The sequence below is a fragment of the Acaromyces ingoldii genome (genome assembly GCF_003144295.1).
Source record: "Acaromyces ingoldii strain MCA 4198 unplaced genomic scaffold FA10scaffold_3, whole genome shotgun sequence".
In the NCBI taxonomy this organism is placed as follows: Eukaryota; Fungi; Basidiomycota; class Exobasidiomycetes; order Exobasidiales; family Cryptobasidiaceae; genus Acaromyces; species Acaromyces ingoldii.
This window is the reverse complement of record NW_020290249.1, coordinates 221,301-236,393: the sequence shown is the minus strand read 5'-3', so window position 1 is coordinate 236,393 and position 15,093 is coordinate 221,301. Positions and strand designations below refer to the sequence as shown.

At 60.7% G+C, this 15,093-nt stretch overlaps 8 protein-coding genes across 8 annotated transcripts; 5 read left to right on the top strand and 3 right to left on the bottom strand.

Annotated features, from left to right (window-relative positions):
• Positions 1-1,091: 1,091 nt before the first annotated feature.
• Positions 1,092-3,103, top strand: FA10DRAFT_266382 (hypothetical protein). The gene is made up of 2 exons (XM_025521468.1): positions 1,092-1,307; positions 1,370-3,103. Exons 1-2 carry the CDS (start codon positions 1,204-1,206, stop codon positions 2,907-2,909), a joined length of 1,644 nt encoding a protein of 547 aa, XP_025377032.1. The 5' UTR covers positions 1,092-1,203; the 3' UTR covers positions 2,910-3,103.
• FA10DRAFT_266381 (hypothetical protein) lies at positions 3,024-5,213 on the bottom strand. Its single transcript, XM_025521467.1, has 7 exons — positions 5,023-5,213; positions 4,611-4,960; positions 4,457-4,556; positions 4,105-4,395; positions 3,833-4,044; positions 3,520-3,771; positions 3,024-3,447 (listed from the first exon to the last, which is right to left on the bottom strand). Exons 1-7 carry the CDS (start codon positions 5,193-5,195, stop codon positions 3,065-3,067), a joined length of 1,761 nt encoding a protein of 586 aa, XP_025377031.1. The 5' UTR covers positions 5,196-5,213; the 3' UTR covers positions 3,024-3,064.
• Positions 5,214-5,448: 235 nt separating this feature from the next.
• Positions 5,449-7,166, top strand: FA10DRAFT_230371 (Glutamyl-tRNA amidotransferase B subunit; the record flags this gene model as incomplete). Its single annotated transcript, XM_025518817.1, has 3 exons — positions 5,449-6,229; positions 6,298-6,694; positions 6,755-7,166. The coding sequence occupies 3 exons, from the start codon at positions 5,449-5,451 to the stop codon at positions 7,164-7,166; spliced, it is 1,590 nt and encodes a 529-aa protein (XP_025377030.1).
• Positions 7,167-7,322: 156 nt separating this feature from the next.
• FA10DRAFT_285550 (hypothetical protein) lies at positions 7,323-7,763 on the bottom strand (the record flags this gene model as incomplete). The annotated part of the gene is made up of 3 exons (XM_025524004.1): positions 7,323-7,387; positions 7,470-7,662; positions 7,743-7,763. The coding sequence occupies 3 exons, from the start codon at positions 7,761-7,763 to the stop codon at positions 7,323-7,325; spliced, it is 279 nt and encodes a 92-aa protein (XP_025377029.1).
• Positions 7,764-8,004: 241 nt separating this feature from the next.
• On the top strand, positions 8,005-9,130 carry FA10DRAFT_266379 (putative NSA2-involved in biogenesis of ribosomal large subunit). The gene is made up of 4 exons (XM_025521466.1): positions 8,005-8,061; positions 8,124-8,670; positions 8,738-8,925; positions 8,987-9,130. Exons 1-4 carry the CDS (start codon positions 8,053-8,055, stop codon positions 9,029-9,031), a joined length of 789 nt encoding a protein of 262 aa, XP_025377028.1. The 5' UTR covers positions 8,005-8,052; the 3' UTR covers positions 9,032-9,130.
• On the bottom strand, positions 9,001-10,081 carry FA10DRAFT_274911 (CoaE-domain-containing protein; the record flags this gene model as incomplete). Its single annotated transcript, XM_025523241.1, has 4 exons — positions 9,001-9,467; positions 9,541-9,922; positions 9,986-10,015; positions 10,075-10,081. The coding sequence occupies 4 exons, from the start codon at positions 10,079-10,081 to the stop codon at positions 9,116-9,118; spliced, it is 771 nt and encodes a 256-aa protein (XP_025377027.1). The 3' UTR covers positions 9,001-9,115.
• Positions 10,082-10,272: 191 nt separating this feature from the next.
• Positions 10,273-11,336, top strand: FA10DRAFT_98292 (LmbE-like protein). The gene is made up of 2 exons (XM_025525839.1): positions 10,273-10,830; positions 10,898-11,336. The coding sequence occupies exons 1-2, from the start codon at positions 10,459-10,461 to the stop codon at positions 11,303-11,305; spliced, it is 780 nt and encodes a 259-aa protein (XP_025377026.1). The 5' UTR covers positions 10,273-10,458; the 3' UTR covers positions 11,306-11,336.
• A 1-nt stretch (position 11,337) lies between these two features.
• Positions 11,338-15,087, top strand: FA10DRAFT_98189 (DUF1740-domain-containing protein). Its single transcript, XM_025525838.1, has 7 exons — positions 11,338-11,524; positions 11,603-11,709; positions 11,790-12,624; positions 12,682-13,537; positions 13,601-13,693; positions 13,754-14,706; positions 14,777-15,087. Exons 1-7 carry the CDS (start codon positions 11,425-11,427, stop codon positions 14,938-14,940), a joined length of 3,108 nt encoding a protein of 1,035 aa, XP_025377025.1. The 5' UTR covers positions 11,338-11,424; the 3' UTR covers positions 14,941-15,087.
• Positions 15,088-15,093: the final 6 nt, after the last annotated feature.

The window sequence follows — 15,093 nt, the reverse complement described above, 5'->3', positions numbered from 1 at the left end:
TCTTAATTGGTGCTGTCCATTCATCTTCGGCTAGAAGATTATAGCCTTTAAAGTGAGGGTGGGGTGTGGGTTGACTTGTCGGTGAGTTCGGCGGAGGTCGCCCACAGCGTATACAATCGAACCGCGTCACCTCGTCGGTCATGTCGACCGAGACAGACGCCTGGCTTGTTTGTACTCGAACCTCGGACCGGCTGAGTGCCCGACCCGACCTCCTTCCACATGCTGCAGCAGAATCGGGGCACTTTCTGGAGGGTCCTCTAGTTGACTCGAGACGCCAGCCCCAACGATATCGCAAATGACTTCCACAGCTGTCGGTTCTCGGGCGTGGTCGTCTACAAGTAATCCTTGCATTGATCTCAAACATATTAGCATACCGTGGTGTGTTGGCGAATTTCAATCATTTGCCCGGCTCCCTGCACCAGTTGTCACCGAACACTGCCGCTCAGACCAACGGCACACGACATCTCATTTGGAATGACAAGCCCTCATAGTCTGTCGAGCTGCGTGTGCTTGTGCCCTCAGCCAAGTCCAGCGAGGATGAACCCTCAATGTCAGTGAGTGTTTGCTCATGACGGTGTCACACTGTGGCAGGCGATCTCCTGGTCCGAAACGCCAAGATTCGGACGAAAGAGGATCTGCTTCCATACCGATTCGCAGATGGACAAGAGCGTCAACAGCATCATCCGTCACAGAGATCGAACCAGCCTTCCAAAAAGTCTTCCCGACCAAAGCATTGCCGCTCCGTGTATCTTGGCGCTGCAGCGGACAGTATTTACAGCCTGCAGCCTGAGACATCGCATCCGGCCGAACGGCATCGGGCTCAGGTTGTTCAACGGGAACCCAAGCTAAGGGACGAAAGTCGGGGCCTGAAAAAGATCCAATCTAGACTAACTATTGGCTTGGTGCGAAAGAAAAAGCCATCCAGGGCCAATATATATCTTGGGCCTGCAGGCCGGTCCACCGATCCGTCCAACTAGCGCGCTACATTATCGCACGCAGCCAGAGATGAAATTTACCAATGCATTTGTGCACGGTGCCGTGCGCTATGCGCAGTGTCGCGGGGATTTTTTTTTATCGTAAGAGAGAGAGAGGTTCAGGGTCTGGGCTGGCTCACAGGCCTTTCAGGAGAGAGAGAGAAACTCGTCGAATCAGGAGGTTCTCCCACAACTCACATCATCGCTCCATCTAGTGATCCTTCCCGACATGACGACGACGCTGAGCGAGAGGAGCAGCATGCCGGACGCGCACCACCGCTGCCTCGGCTATCCGCTGACGATTCTCGTTGCCTCGGACGCCATCAATGTTGGGTGAGTCTATGTTGTCCGGAGCCTTGGATAGATCTGGAATCGCCGCTGACTGCATCCAATAGCTCCCTCATTGCGCCATCCATCGTTGGCGCTTACACGATTCATCATGGGCGCGGCCATCCTCTAAACAAGACCAAGATCTTCTATCCTGATACACCCGGCTACCTTCCCGACGATGCCGACTACCCGCCCACACAGGCCCTCATCCAGCGGAGGACACTGCTCCTGGGCGCCATTGAGGCCCTCACCGCAATCAAGGAGCAGTATCTCGACCCGAAGCGGAACGTGTGCGTCCACATCTGCTGCACGAGCAGGTATCTCCCCCAGGTCTGGCTCAAGTGGATCCCTGAGTGGACCGAAAACGGCTGGCCAGGTGAGGTCCAGACTAGGCCAAGGCGGGCGAGCAACGCGACGGCAAAGAAGGCAGGCGACAACAGGCTGAGTCGACGGGAGAGTAGAATGTCGGTTCTGAGCGACGGACGCGCGAGCGTGATGAGCGGCGGAGGCGAGAGCATCTTCAGCCACCCCGAGTCCCTCGGCTCGACTGGCCTCTTTGACCAGCGCACTGGCAAGCCGATGGACGACGCCCTCATCCGCCAGCTCGTTGACCTTCACGCGCACTTTGAGCATGCCATGGCCGAGCGACGCGGCACGTGTTCCGTCACCGTCGTCAGGAGGCAAGGCAACATCGCCGCAGAAACGGCAAAGGACGCCGTGGCACTGGCCTCTTCCTCCTCTCTCATCAGGCCATCTGTCTCCAGGCCGAGCCACAGCCGACTGAACAGCAACGCCACGACGCTCGTCGGAGGCTACCCTCGTCGCAACAGCCTCGGCTCAAGCGCAGGCACCGGTGGCACCAAGGTCGTCAACGGCGCCGACGCTGCCACAACCAAGACGCTGCCCCGCAGCTTCAGCAAGCCGCCCTACCCGGCGCCCGCCGTGCCTGGACTCGACAAGAACGGTGAAGCGGATGTTGGAAGGGGAAGGGCGCCTGTGCTCCCTGCCATCATCCCCTTCCGCTCCCTGGAGCGATCCCTGTCGACCGACACGGCTGTGACGGGCGAGGACACGTACGAGGACGCCATCGATCGCATCGATGAGGAGGAAGAGACGCCGGCCAAAGCTGCCCCAGCTCTGGTGCCCGTTGTCTCTCCTTCTTCTGCTGCTAAAGGGGCTGAAAAGAGCCCGAGCGCCGCTGCGGCAGCCGTCAAGCCAAGCAAGCGCACCTCGAGCATCAAGTCTCCGGTACCTGCTGAGAAGCCTCTTCGTAGTCCAAAGGAAGAGGAACAGGATGCCTACGTCATTCCGCGCGACTTTCAGGCAAAGACAAAGTCTGGCAAGCCCAAGGCACTGCCCAAGGAGCCGAAACAGGCTCCGGCAAAGGACAAGACTCAGACGAAGACAAAGCAGGACCCCTTGACTGCCTACCGAGCGCCCAAGAAGTCGAGCAGCAGTCTATTCAGTCGCAGCAGGTCATTTGCAAAGATGCCCAACAACGAGGACGATCAGGTCGAGATTGCCACCGCCGACAAGTTGGCCGACGACCCAGCAGCTACCAAGAAAAAAAAGACGTTTTTCCAGCGGCTCCTCGAGCTGCCTTGATACTCTCTCTCTGCCTCCATTCCCGCCCCATTTGCTACCAATGTATATAGAGCTCTGTACATAGTCTCTTAGCCATCTCGATTACGCCTCATCGCTCACATGTGCATAGCTCCACGTTTGCTCGTCACCATTTGCATTGTCTATCAAAAATTATGTTAAGCTGCTGCTGCATCCTCGCTGACAATGACAATCTCATCGCCTCTTGATAAGTTGTAGTCCCTCAGGTCCTTTCCTGCCTCGTCCATCTCATACACGATCCTCTCTTCGGCAGCCGCTGCCGCAGCAGCGTCATTTGGCCGCATCTCGTCGCGAAGTGCCTGCGCTGTGGCTTGTTCAGCATCAATGTGCGGGCCGAGGAGGGCCCAGAGCGCGCTGATGGCCTTTGCGCCGCCGGACAGGCCGACGCTGCGGGCCATCTTTGTCCGGAGCGCGCGCAGGGGCACCGTCGTGAGCAGGTCGACGTCGGCGGAGCGGACGAGCTGCACCAAGTGGGGCGCATTCGCTGTCGGCGCGGCGCGACAGAGGTGGACTCGCAGTGCTGTCAGAATAACAAAAGTGTCAGCGCGTGCGGGCGGGATTTGCTGGAGGAGACCGGGGACCAGACACGCACTCAGCAGTTTGGACCGGAGTGTGCCAGCGTCTGTCTTCTCTTGCGGTGTCGCAGCAGTCACTCCGTGCTTGTCCATGAGAAATTGCACGCGCGGGTGTTGCTGTGGAGAGAACCCTGTCTCCTTTTGGACTGTCGACAGGTAAAACAGCTCTGCATCTCTCCGCTCCACTGGCTTGATTTCTGCGCCATTGAGGTGCTCCAAGCGGCCGAGGCGGGCAATCGCCAGGGGACGGAGATCCTTGGAGTCGACGCCTTCATTCCTCGTCTCTGTCAGCGCGCAGTCCATCTGTCTCTTGGACAGAGCGAGACTCACCGGACGTCAGTGGACAACTGTCGCCGCCAATGGAGAGGCTCTGAATACCGCCCGCCACCCATCTGTCGAGGTTCTCGAGGTCGCTCCAGCTCGCGATGGGGTTATCGACGAGGGAAACATGTCGAAGCGTGACAAAGAGCTTGCCCGTCTCTGGCTCAGGCGCTCCGATGCTCGAGATTTTGTTTGACGAGAGAATCAATCGATCAAGGTTCCTGATGGTGTATCGTACGAGTCAGCCTCATTACCAGATCGCTTGAAGCAAGGACTCTCACGGTAAGGTCCCGAGCGAGTGCGCCAGCTCTGACCACTCGTGCAGCTCGTTTCCTTCGAGATTGAGCATACGCAGCCGCGGGAAGACTGGCACGTCTGGTCGTCCACCGAGATGGTTGATGCGATTGCTGCCCAGCTGAAGAACTTCGAGATTCGGAAAGTGCCAGCTCAATCGTGCAACCTGCTCCCAGTCGATGACGCAGCCATCGAGGCGCAGATCCTTGACTGAAGCAAAAGCACCACTTTGTATGCTGTCATCACTGTCCTCGACGAGCTCAGCGAAGCGATTGAAGCTGTCAGGAGCGGCTGCAGTCAGATCTCTTGTCAGAAGAGGCTGGTAAGGGGCGAACCCACTGGAGCACAAGCGTGTCGAGATGACGGAGGCCAATGGCGATTCTCGACAGCTCCGCCCAGGACGGAAGAAGCGACCGGGAGAGGTCGAGCCATCGTATGTCTAGCCAGAGAAACATGAGCGCAGGGCAGAGGAGGAAGTAACAGCGAAGCTCACTAGCACACGTCTCTGCAATCTTCTTGCCTTCCACTTCTTCTTCGTCATCATCATAGGCGCGAGCGACCTCGACCTGGTCCTCAGCCGTCTCCTCTGCGCCTTCGACCCTCCTCCAGCCTCCCAGACCGACCTCTCGGAGCTTTCCGAGCTTTTCTGCCCGCTTCGCGACGGCGTCCATGTTGGGCATCTCGACCTCGATCTCGGCCAGGTTCCTCCTCGAGTACGCTATTCTCTCGTCAGGCGATGGCTGCTTGTACGCTCCGACGTACTTGTGCCTGAGCGCCTTGAGAAACGATGAGCCGTACGAGACCTTGTTCGTGGGCCTGATGAATGAGCCTGACCCTTTGATTCTGCGAGTCACTCTCGTCAGCTTCCTGATCAGCACCCCGGGAAGAGAGCAGGAGCAACGCACCGGCAAGTAAAGTAGCGCGTCCCACCATGCACGCCGTCGTGCTTTCCTCGACTAGCATCGTCCCACTCGACGCCGAGCCAGACACCAGCAGTGGGCGGCACGGGGCCCACATACCGGACCGTGCCGCGCGACGAGCCCTGGGAGAAGCGCTGGCCGACGGCGGGAAGGGCCATCGTCATCGATGATCTGAGCGCGCGCGCGTTCGCAAGTCACAGTGGCTGAGCTCCCCTTTCTGTCCACATGGGTGGGAAGAAAAAAAGTTTAATCTTGTGCGTGTGCGCGCGCGTGTGAGCGTGCGTGCATATATCGCTCGACGACAGCCAACAACGAGGTGAAGAGAGAGAGGTGACGATGCTGGCCAGGGTCGCGCTGCCCATGCGCGGCATGCGCGGAGCAGCCTTTGCCGACATGCGGGGAGCCAAGACGATGGCCAAGGGCAAGCAGCGAGCCACGGCAGAATACGAGCCCTTAGCAGCGGGCTGGGAGGCCGTCATCGGCGTCGAGTGCCACATCCAGCTCAAGACATCGACGAAGCTCTTCAGCTCGGCGCCGTCTGCCTCTTCTTCTTCTGCTACTCAGCACATCGACGATGGGCCCAACAGCAGAGTAGTGCCGTTTGACGCAGCGCTTCCCGGCAGCCTGCCGCGGCTGACGAGGGAGCCCGTCACGCTGGCGCTCAAGGCGTGCATCGCCATGGGCTGCACGCTCGAAAACGATGTTGGCTTCGACCGTAAGCACTACTTCTATCCGGATCTGCCCAGCGGGTACCAGATCACGCAGCGATATGCGCCCCTGGCGCGCGACGGCCGGCTGCGGCTGCGCTTCGACGAAGGCTACCTGGGTGACGTGGCCGACGAGGTTGAGGTGCGCATCGAGCAGGTGCAGCTGGAGCAGGACACGGCCAAGTCGACGCACCACTTTACCTCGTCGCAGCAGCACCAGCGCACGTTTGTCGATGTCGACCGCGCGGGGCAGCCGCTGATCGAGGTGGTGAGCGGGCCCGACATGCGCAAGCCCGAGCAGGCAGGCGCCTATGTGCGCAAGCTGCGCGAAGTCGTGCGCAGAATCGGCGCCAGCGACGGCAACATGGACGAGGGCTCGCTCCGCTGCGACGTCAACGTCTCGGTCCACCGCATCGGCGAGCCGTGGGGCACGCGGTGCGAGGTCAAGAACCTCAACAGCGTCCGCTTCGTCATGAATGCTGCCGGTGAGTGTTGTTTTCCATACCTCATTGAGTTTTTTTGTCAACAGTCACTCAGATGAAAAAGCATCCAGCACACGAAATGCACAGACAGCAGAGGATCCTCGCTGGCGGGGGCACCGTCGAGCAGGAGACACGGGCCTACGACGAGGTCGGCGCAACCACATACCGGCTGCGGTCAAAAGAGCAGTCGCCAGACTACCGCTACATGCCCGATGCCAACCTGGCGCCGCTGGCCGTGGCAGGGGACGAGCGTCTGCTCGATGAGGTCCGTGCCTCGATGCCCGAGCTGCCCGACGAGCAGCGGAGCCGGCTCCTCGAGACGTACGGCCTGCCTGCGAGAGACATCAACGTGCTCATGCGCATCGGCCTCGAAGACGAGGGCGCGGTCTCAAGCGACGACGACGTCTCAGCCGTCGCATTCTTTGAGCAGGTGGCACAGGGCCGCGATGCACGCGTGGCCATCAACTGGTGAGCATTCTTGTCATCTCACGCAGCCAGGCCAGCCGCTGACTTCATCTCAAAACACAGGACCATCCAGGAGCTCCTCAAGGCGCTCAACAGTCAGTCGCTCGCCTTCAGACAGAACCCCGTCTCGGCCGAGCACCTGGGCGAGCTCATCGACGTCGTCGAGTCGGGCCAGGCCACCATGTCGACGGCGCGCAAGCTCGTCGAGAGCCTCGTGTCGAGGTCCGTTGAGCTGAAAAAGGGTCAGCGCGTCCTGGCATACCTCGAGCAGCAGGGCGCCCTCGCGCTCAACTCGGCCGCAGACCTCGGCCCGCTGTGCCAGGAAGCCGTCGAGGCGCTTCCCAGCGAGGCCGAGGCCGTGAAGGAAGGCAAGATCAAGGCCGTCGAGAGAATCGTGGGGCAGGTGATGAAGCTGGCAAAGGGGAGAGCCGATGCCAATGCGACCAGAAAGCTGCTGCTGGAGATGCTAAAGTAGCTTGCCCGGCCCGAAAGTAATAATCATCATCATCATCTGGGCATGCTTTGCTCCTCTACCGATGACATTGGGTGTGTGTGTGTGGGTGTGTGTGTGTGTGTGTTTGTTTGATGTGTGTCTCCCTCTCTTTTCTGCGATCGCAAGTGCGCGCGGCGCCTACTTTTCGAGCGACAGCAGCCACTTTTCAAGGTCGAATTGCGGGTTCTCTGGATCGCTGATGACTGTGTGAGAATAAATGTCGTCGCAGAGTACAAAGGTCAGTCAAGACTTGCAATGCGAAAGGATATAAAAGAAGAGACGCACCGCCGCTGTCCTTTCCTCCTGATCGGATCCTGTTGAGCAGCTCCTGGTCCGCCCGCTTCCGCTGCTCCTCGAGCAGGTGCAACTGGTGCTTCCGCTCCTCCTCGGCGACGCGGACGTCGTGCCGCTTCTGGAGCGTCCGGCGGTGCAGGATCCCATAGCCGATCCCGCCCACCAACGCCGAGTAGCGGGCCACCTGGGAGGTTGTGTGGGCAGTCGCGCAGAAGTCAGCACCGGGGGGGGGCAGGTAAGCAAGAAGAGAGCAAGCACACTCACGTTGACAACCTGCGAGGGCATGGCGATGTTATATGAGAGAGAGGGCGCGTCAAGGGAGGTCGAACCGTCTCAGTCGAAGGGATAAAGGGCCGTTCAGGAAGAAGCGATCGCGCCCGGACGACGTCGGAGGGCGGCCAACCAAACTGGGCGGCCACGCGAGAAAAAGAAAAAAAAAAGGAAAGCACACGGACCACGTGCCTCTGAGAAATTTAGGCCAGTCTAGAAATTTTGAGGCAGACATTGTCGAGAGAGAGAAAGCCCAGGTCATCGAGTCCTCCCATCCTCCTTCGATCCGTCGTCTTACTCGAAGATGCCTCAGGTAAGAGAGAGAGATATATTAGCGGATGGATGAACGAGAGCTAACCGAGCGAGAAACGACAGAACGACTACATCGAGGAGCACCAGCGCCGGCACGGCAAGCGGCTGGACCATGAGGAGCGCAAGCGCAAGCGCGAGGCGCGCGAGGTGCACAAGCAGAGCGCCGTGGCGCAAAAGACAATTGGCCTCAAGGCCAAGATGCTCAACAAGAAGCGGCGCGCGGAAAAGGTGCAGATGAAAAAGACGCTCAAGGCGCACGAGGAGCGCGACGTCAAGACGGCGGCGACGAGTGCCGACTCGTCAGAGGCCCTGCCGACCTACCTGCTGGACCGCGAGCAGCAGCGCGACGCAAAGGCGCTCTCGTCGGCCGTCAAGGAGCGGCGCAAGGACAAGGCGGCGCGGTACAGCGTGCCGCTGCCCCAGGTGCGGGGTATTGCAGAGGACGAGGCGTTCAAGGTGATGAAGACGGGCAAGCGCAAGGACAAGGCATGGAAGCGTATGGTGACAAAGGCCACCTTTGTCGGCGAGAGCTTCACCCGCAAGCCGCCCAAGCTCGAGCGCTTTGTCCGCCCCATGGCGCTGCGCTACAAAAAGGCACACATCACCCATCGTGCGTGTTCTCTCTGTTTCGAAATTTATGCCATGCAGTGCGCCGCTGACCATGCCTTTCCTCACAGCCGACCTGAAGGCCACGTTCCAGCTGCCAATCATCGGCGTCAAGAAGAACCCGCAGTCGCCCATGTACACGCAGCTGGGCGTCCTGACAAAGGGCACCATCATCGAGGTCAATGTCTCGGAGCTGGGCATGGTCACGACTGGCGGCAAAGTCGTCTGGGGCAAGTACGCGCAGGTGACCAACAACCCGGTGTGTAATAGCGTACTCCATAAGGGCAGCCCGCATGACAGAAGCTGACTTTTCTTTACAGGAAAACGACGGTTGCGTCAACGGTGTCCTCCTCCTCTCGTCTTGATTCCTTATCTTCAGGCCCGCTCTCATGTACTTGTATCTATCTCACTGCAATCTGGCGCATTGGCTGCTATTACTACTACTGCTACTACTTGCTCTTCTTCTGCTCCTCTTTGCCTTTTTGTCTCTGCACCCGCCGTGTCCTGCCCCAGATGGCCCAGGCGGCCGCAACGAGGCCGAAGGGCGGAAGGAGCCAGTTGACCGTCGAGACGAGCCAGCCGAGACCCATGCTCGTCTGCCGCTTCCACCGCGCCACGAGCGCGTCGACCTGCTGCTCGAGGCTGGCGCCGCTGCCGACGTCGTTGTCGAGGACGACGTCGGCAAAGACGCGCTTGCTGTCGAGGGGCAGCTGCGACGCCAGCCGGTTCTTGGCGTCGTCTTCGGTGAGGCCGTTTGGGCCGTCGCGCTTGAGCATGCGTTCCAGCTGTGCCTCTTTTGAGCTGTCAGAGAAAGACAAAGAAGATGACGACATCAGCAGTAGCAAAGGTAGGGACAGTCACTCTCATCACCCACCAGTACACGAGGACCATCTCGCCACAGAAGCGCCAGAGGCCGGCCTCGACGGCGAGGGGCGTGTCGACGACGAGGATGCGCGTGCCGCGGATCCAGTGACCGAGGACAAGCCAGAGGAGCCGGCGCCGGACGGCACCGTGGGTGATGCGGTTCAGCACGGCGCGGTCAGCCTCCTTGCCCGTGCCAAAGGCGAGTCGGCCGAGCGCGGCGCGGTCCAGCGTGCCTGCGGGGGTGAGAATCGAGGGGCCAAAGTGCGCGACGAGCTTGTCGAGCGAGCGCGAGGCGTCGTTGGGCTCGACGACTTGGCGCGCCAGCTGGTCCAGGTCGACGAGCGGCAGCGAGTGGGGCGGCGCCGAGAGGAGGCGCGATGTGGTGGACTTGCCTGGGGAAGAGGATGTCAGCCATGTTGACTCTATACAGCCGAAGAAAATTTTCTGTCTCTCACCAGAGGCAATGCCGCCGGTCAGCGTGACGACTGTGTGTGGCTCGACGAGTCAGTCTAGTGGCTCAGTGGGCGCTCTCTCACTCACTCACCCAGCATGGCGCTTGTAGAAGTGGAGACGACGAGGTGACAGGGACGACAGACGCGAAGGTCGGAAAAAGCCTAATTTGTTGCTTCCCTCCATCTCCCGCGCACGGCCATTGCCAGGGCGAGCAGCAATGGCGACGCCAAAGGCAAAGACGGCGACGACGCCACAGACGAAGGAGGCAAAAGGGACCGCAAAAGGGGAAAAGGGAAGCAGACGAGGGGGAGTCACGCTGCTTCTCAGTCTGGGCGCCGTCCTGGTTGCGCTCGTCGCTGTCCAGGCTGGGTTGTCTGGCTCGTCGTTGGACCTGGAAGCGTGAGTATATGACCTCGAGACAGAGGGCCGCCACTGACCATCACCGCCTGCTTGTCTTCCTGCCTTTACATTACAGATGGAAGGTGAGAGACCAAAAGAGGCAGAGAAGGAAGAGACAGATCCTAATGACAACCAGGCGAAGCGCGTGCTCGTCCTGACGGCACACCCAGACGACGAGGCCATGTTCTTTGCGCCCGCCATCCTCGCCCTGACGCAGGCCGGCGTCAGCGTGTGGGCCATGTGCCTCTCGACGGGCAATGCCGACGGCCTGGGTGCGACCAGAACACAGGAGCTGCTGGACAGCTACGAGGTGCTCGGCGTGCCGCGCGACCGGATCATGTCCATCGACGACAAGCGCCTCCAGGACGGCATGCAGACTGCGTGGTGGGACCTGCTCATCGTCGACTACATTGACAAGTTCTACAAGCGTGCTGGTCCCTTTGATTTCGTGAGTCTATTTCAATGCTTTACTCGAGCCTCGTCCGCTGCTCACGCTGGCATGGATCGTGCGACAGCTGCTCACCTTTGACGGCCGGGGCGTGTCGTCGCACCCCAATCACGTTGCCTGCTACGACGCAGCTAAGGAACTGTCCACCTACACGCCCCACGACAAGTCCACCACTGCGATCCGCGGGCCAATCTATGCGCTGAAGACCGTCTCGCCGGCGCCGCTCAAGTTCCTCGGCCTCGTCCATGCGCTCCTCCAGGCCGGCGTCCACCGCAGTCGCAGCCGACAAACGCCCAACGACGATGCCAACTTGCACTTTCTCTCCAGCCCGGGCGCATACGTGCGCACGCTGCGTGCCATGGCCAAGCACCGCTCCCAGCTCGTCTGGTTCAGGTTCCTCTATGTCCTCTTTTCGAGCCACATGTATGCCAGTGCCTTTGACGAGGTCCTCCCTACCTCGGGAGTCGGAAATTAGAAATAAGAAGGACGAGACGGTGTTGCTCTCTCCACTAATTTCCCAGTCTGAGAAGCAGAGTCAGTCCAAGTTCAGATAGGCGCAAATTGCGGCGGCGTGTGGGAGAGAGAGGCACGCCCATGTCGGACACGGTGCTGACGGACACGGTGGGCGATGAGGCAGCGGCCAGGAACGGCGGGCCCAGGCGGTCTGCTGTGCCGCGCTACAGGCGCTTTGGAGGTGAGCCACAGCTCTCTCTGCCTTTGCTTTCATTGAATCTAAGGCTGACGGGCGGCGACGGCGGCGGCGTACGATTAGGAGGGAGGGTCCTTGGGCTAGACGCTGGCCTTCGCATCGCGGTGCTCGATGAGCGAGGAGGAGCAGGCGAAACAGGCGGGCTGAACATCACGCCTGGCGGAAGAAAGGTGAGCGCGTGGAGAGTAACAGGACAGTCAAGGCATCAGCTCATCAGCTCACACCTTTGATGTGTGTGCCGCTGCGACAGGCGACGCGGTACGTCGACGTACGCGCGTTGAGGGCTTCGGCGTCGAGGCGCATCGTGGGCCGGAAAGGCGAGCCAGGGGGCGCAGGAGAGGACTTTGTCGCGGTGGGGAAGAGCAGGGCAGCGACACAGGCTGAAGAAGCGCTCTGGATCGGGCATCAGTTTGCAGGCACGGAGACCAAGGGTAACGGTAAGCGAAGCGACGACGACGATGAGGTCGGAGAAGAGGAAGAAGAAGAGGAAGAAGAGGGGGAATCGCCGACAGGTGCACTGCAGCGACGAATAGCCCAGCTCGATGCGAGGGCCCGAGCAGCGCCAGAAAGCGTAGACACCTGGCTGGACCTCGTCGATGCGCAGGCCGAGCTCGTCGCGGCGCAGCATGGCGATGCAGGCCGGAGGAGCACGGTGGCCCAGGCACAGCGCGATGTCCAGCTGGCCGTGATCGAAAGAAGCATGGCCGCGCACTCAGACAACCGGCGCTCAGTCAAGATGGCCCTCAAGCGCCTCGACATTGTCTCGCAGGGCCACGGCCACCACTGGCACCCAGGCGCCATCGACGACGAGTGGCGCAGGATTCTCCGCACGGCAGAGGAGGGTGAGCAAGACGAGGACAGGCCGGGCAAGCTCTTTGACCTTTGGACTCGCTACCTCGACTGGCGCTCCTCGGGTGGCCTCGATGACTTTACCGTGTCCAAGATGGAGGAGCTGCTGCAGTATGCCCTGTCGAGGTTCCGCGCTCTCTACTTTCAAGGATCGAGTACGAACACGCACAGAGAAGCGCTCGAACTGGCCATGATGCGCTTGATCAAGCGAAGTGTGCTGCTGCTGCGGGAGGCAGGTGAGTGACTGCGCGAGCTGGCGAAGTACAGTCCACTGAAGTCGCTCCCCTTGCAAGGCCTCGTCGAGCGCGCCCACGGACTGCTTCAGGCTCTCTGCGAGCTCACTTTCAACCGACCCAGCAAGGCTCGCCGTCTGGACAGCGCAGAGGGTCTCGAGAGTGCGCTGTATGCGCTCGCAGAGTTCTGGGACCTGGAGCTGGCGAGGGTGGGAGAAGAGGGAGCACGGAGATGGGCCGCGTTTGCAGCAGACCCAGCCGGCACCGTTGAGCGCGAAAGTAAGCCCACGCCATCAGACGGGACTTTGACTGGAGCCACGGGTGAAATGCCCGTTGGGCTGAGCGACCCAGACGCATTTACACGTTGGTCATCGCTCGAAGCAGCACGCGCGCGCCTGAGAAAGAGGCAGCCAGCCAAGGCGACGAGGGACCAACCGGACTGGACGACGGGCGAGTCCGAGGTGGATCCCTTCTCGTTTGTGCTTTTTGACGACGTGAGGGGGTACATGGTGCCGCTCTCGACCAAGCGAGCCAAGCTGCTCCTCCTCGACGCCTTTCTCGCCCACCTCGGCTTTCCCGCCGGTCTGCTTTCAGAAGACCAAGATGGATACAATGACGGCGACGAACAGGCCCACCTCGTCCATCCCTCGAGCAGCACAGCATTCTGGCCAGCATGCCTCGAGTCCAGCCAGACCATCGCGCGCTCATGGGACATTATTGGTGGGGAGATCATGGAGCGCGAGAGGCAGTCGGGTCTCGCCAGGCCGTTTGATATGCCCGTAAGATCGGCGTGGCCTGACTGCATCGAGACGCTATTTCCTCGGACCACAGCAGATCCCGGCTGGTTCTCGATGATGGCAAGGGCAGATGTTTCTTCTGACGACGATGACGACAAGGCCCGAGCAGAGACTGCTAGGTGGGAGCTGTAAATCATCGTCTTCTCTCACACTAGGCTGACTTTTACACGGTCAATCGGCAGACTGCTGCTGGAGCAGGTGCAGGATGAGGACATGGCGACTGAGATCGGCCTCGCAAGAACGGCACTGGCAGCCGCGACACAGGGCCCAAAGGCGTGAGTCTGACTGTGTGGTCCTTCTCACACCTTCACCACTGACAAGATCGGAAGGCACAGCGCTTCAAGAGTGGCAAAGAAGCTCCTCGCAGCCTACCGAGACGACGTCGACCTCTGGAGAGGCTATGCGCAGCTGCAGCGCAGCAGCGGCGACCTCGACATGGCGCGCACCGTGTACCGGAGCGTGGTGCAGCAGTCGCCGCGCCATTCGCAGCTGACTGCCGTCTGGGCATCTTGGGCCGAGCTGGAGCTCTTTGACGCCGCGTCGAACGATGGCTGCGTCGACGTCGTTGCCCTCGCCGTGCGAGCTTCGCTTGGCCAGACAGACGACGCACAGGTCACGCCGGTCAGCCCAGCTGACAAGCTCCGGGCTAGGCGTTTCTTCTTCTCAGAGACAAGGGCAGGTGGAAGAGAGCCATCGACACACTCGACGAGGTGCGCGGCCATGTTTGAGTATGCGAGCCGGCCGCGCGACGAGGCGCTCATGGCCGCTGCCGATGTCATCTCTGGCAGTCCCCAAGACGAGCGGCTGGCCATGTTTCTCGCCCGGCTCGCCTGGCATCACGTCCATCAGCGCGGACGGCAAGGTGCCCCCTCCTTCTACCGCCCCGCCGAGGTCAGGAGCATTCTCAAGCGCGCAGTCGAGCAGTACCCGAGCAACACGGCGCTGTGGAGCCTATTTGGGGCCTTTGAGATGCGCGCCAAGGTCCAGGGCGTCTTTCGCGCAGCCCTCGAAGAGGCGGACAGACGGCAAAGGGCAACTGTGACGGCGTCGCTGCTCCGCATCTATGCAGAGCTGCACATGAATGCACACCAGTGCAACGAAGGCGCAGTGAGGACACTTTTCGAGCGCGCGACCGAGCACGGCACGTCCGTCGTCCTCTGGCGGCTCTATCTCGACTTCGAAGTGCGCGTCGCGGCGAGGGCGGCACCCGGCGCCCATGCCAAGGCGGCCATCAAGCGCGCGGGGCAAGTCCTGTACCGCGCGCTGGCCAAATGCCCTTACTCTCGAGGTGTGTTATTTCTTCAATGGGTTCTTTATCTTTCTTCTTTTTCTTAGAGGCTGAGTCCCGGGCGAGACAGCGCTTTACCTCGCAGCATTCAGGCCACCGCTCCGAGGAGCGATGAGCAGCGACGAGCTGAGGACGCTGGCCCGCCTCATGGAGGAGCGCCACGTCCGCTGCTATTCCAGTCTCGACGCATTTCTTGCAGGGTCCGCCGCCCCGGAAGACGAGGAAGAAGAATAAACGACAAAGTCGGTCGGTCCTTCTGTCCGTCCGACCGGGCGCGTGCCGGCTCGAGGCCCCATTTTCGTGCGAGAGAATCCAAAAGAGGCGGGAATCGCCGCGGGTTCCGGGGTGCACGCGCCTGTGACCAACCTATACCCATCCGTGCGAGAA

Excerpts from the sequence above, each read along its gene's own strand:
- FA10DRAFT_266382 (XM_025521468.1), top strand. The coding sequence starts at position 1,204 with ATGACGACGACGCTGAGCGAGAGGAGCAGCATGCCGGACGCGCACCAC. Across the intron at positions 1,308-1,369 it reads TCGGACGCCATCAATGTTGG|CTCCCTCATTGCGCCATCCA; the intron begins GTGAGTCTATGT and ends TGCATCCAATAG.
- FA10DRAFT_266381 (XM_025521467.1), bottom strand. The coding sequence starts at position 5,195 with ATGGCCCTTCCCGCCGTCGGCCAGCGCTTCTCCCAGGGCTCGTCGCGC. Across the intron at positions 4,557-4,610 it reads GATTGCAGAGACGTGTGCTA|ACATACGATGGCTCGACCTC; the intron begins GTGAGCTTCGCT and ends TTCTCTGGCTAG. Across the intron at positions 3,448-3,519 it reads ACTCCGGTCCAAACTGCTGA|CACTGCGAGTCCACCTCTGT; the intron begins GTGCGTGTCTGG and ends TTATTCTGACAG.
- FA10DRAFT_266379 (XM_025521466.1), top strand. Across the intron at positions 8,671-8,737 it reads AAAGGCACACATCACCCATC|CCGACCTGAAGGCCACGTTC; the intron begins GTGCGTGTTCTC and ends CTTTCCTCACAG. Across the intron at positions 8,926-8,986 it reads CGCAGGTGACCAACAACCCG|GAAAACGACGGTTGCGTCAA; the intron begins GTGTGTAATAGC and ends TTTTCTTTACAG.
- FA10DRAFT_98292 (XM_025525839.1), top strand. The coding sequence starts at position 10,459 with ATGGAAGGTGAGAGACCAAAAGAGGCAGAGAAGGAAGAGACAGATCCT. Across the intron at positions 10,831-10,897 it reads GTGCTGGTCCCTTTGATTTC|CTGCTCACCTTTGACGGCCG; the intron begins GTGAGTCTATTT and ends ATCGTGCGACAG.
- FA10DRAFT_98189 (XM_025525838.1), top strand. The coding sequence starts at position 11,425 with ATGTCGGACACGGTGCTGACGGACACGGTGGGCGATGAGGCAGCGGCC. Across the intron at positions 11,525-11,602 it reads GCGCTACAGGCGCTTTGGAG|GAGGGAGGGTCCTTGGGCTA; the intron begins GTGAGCCACAGC and ends GCGTACGATTAG. Across the intron at positions 12,625-12,681 it reads GCTGCTGCTGCGGGAGGCAG|GCCTCGTCGAGCGCGCCCAC; the intron begins GTGAGTGACTGC and ends TCCCCTTGCAAG.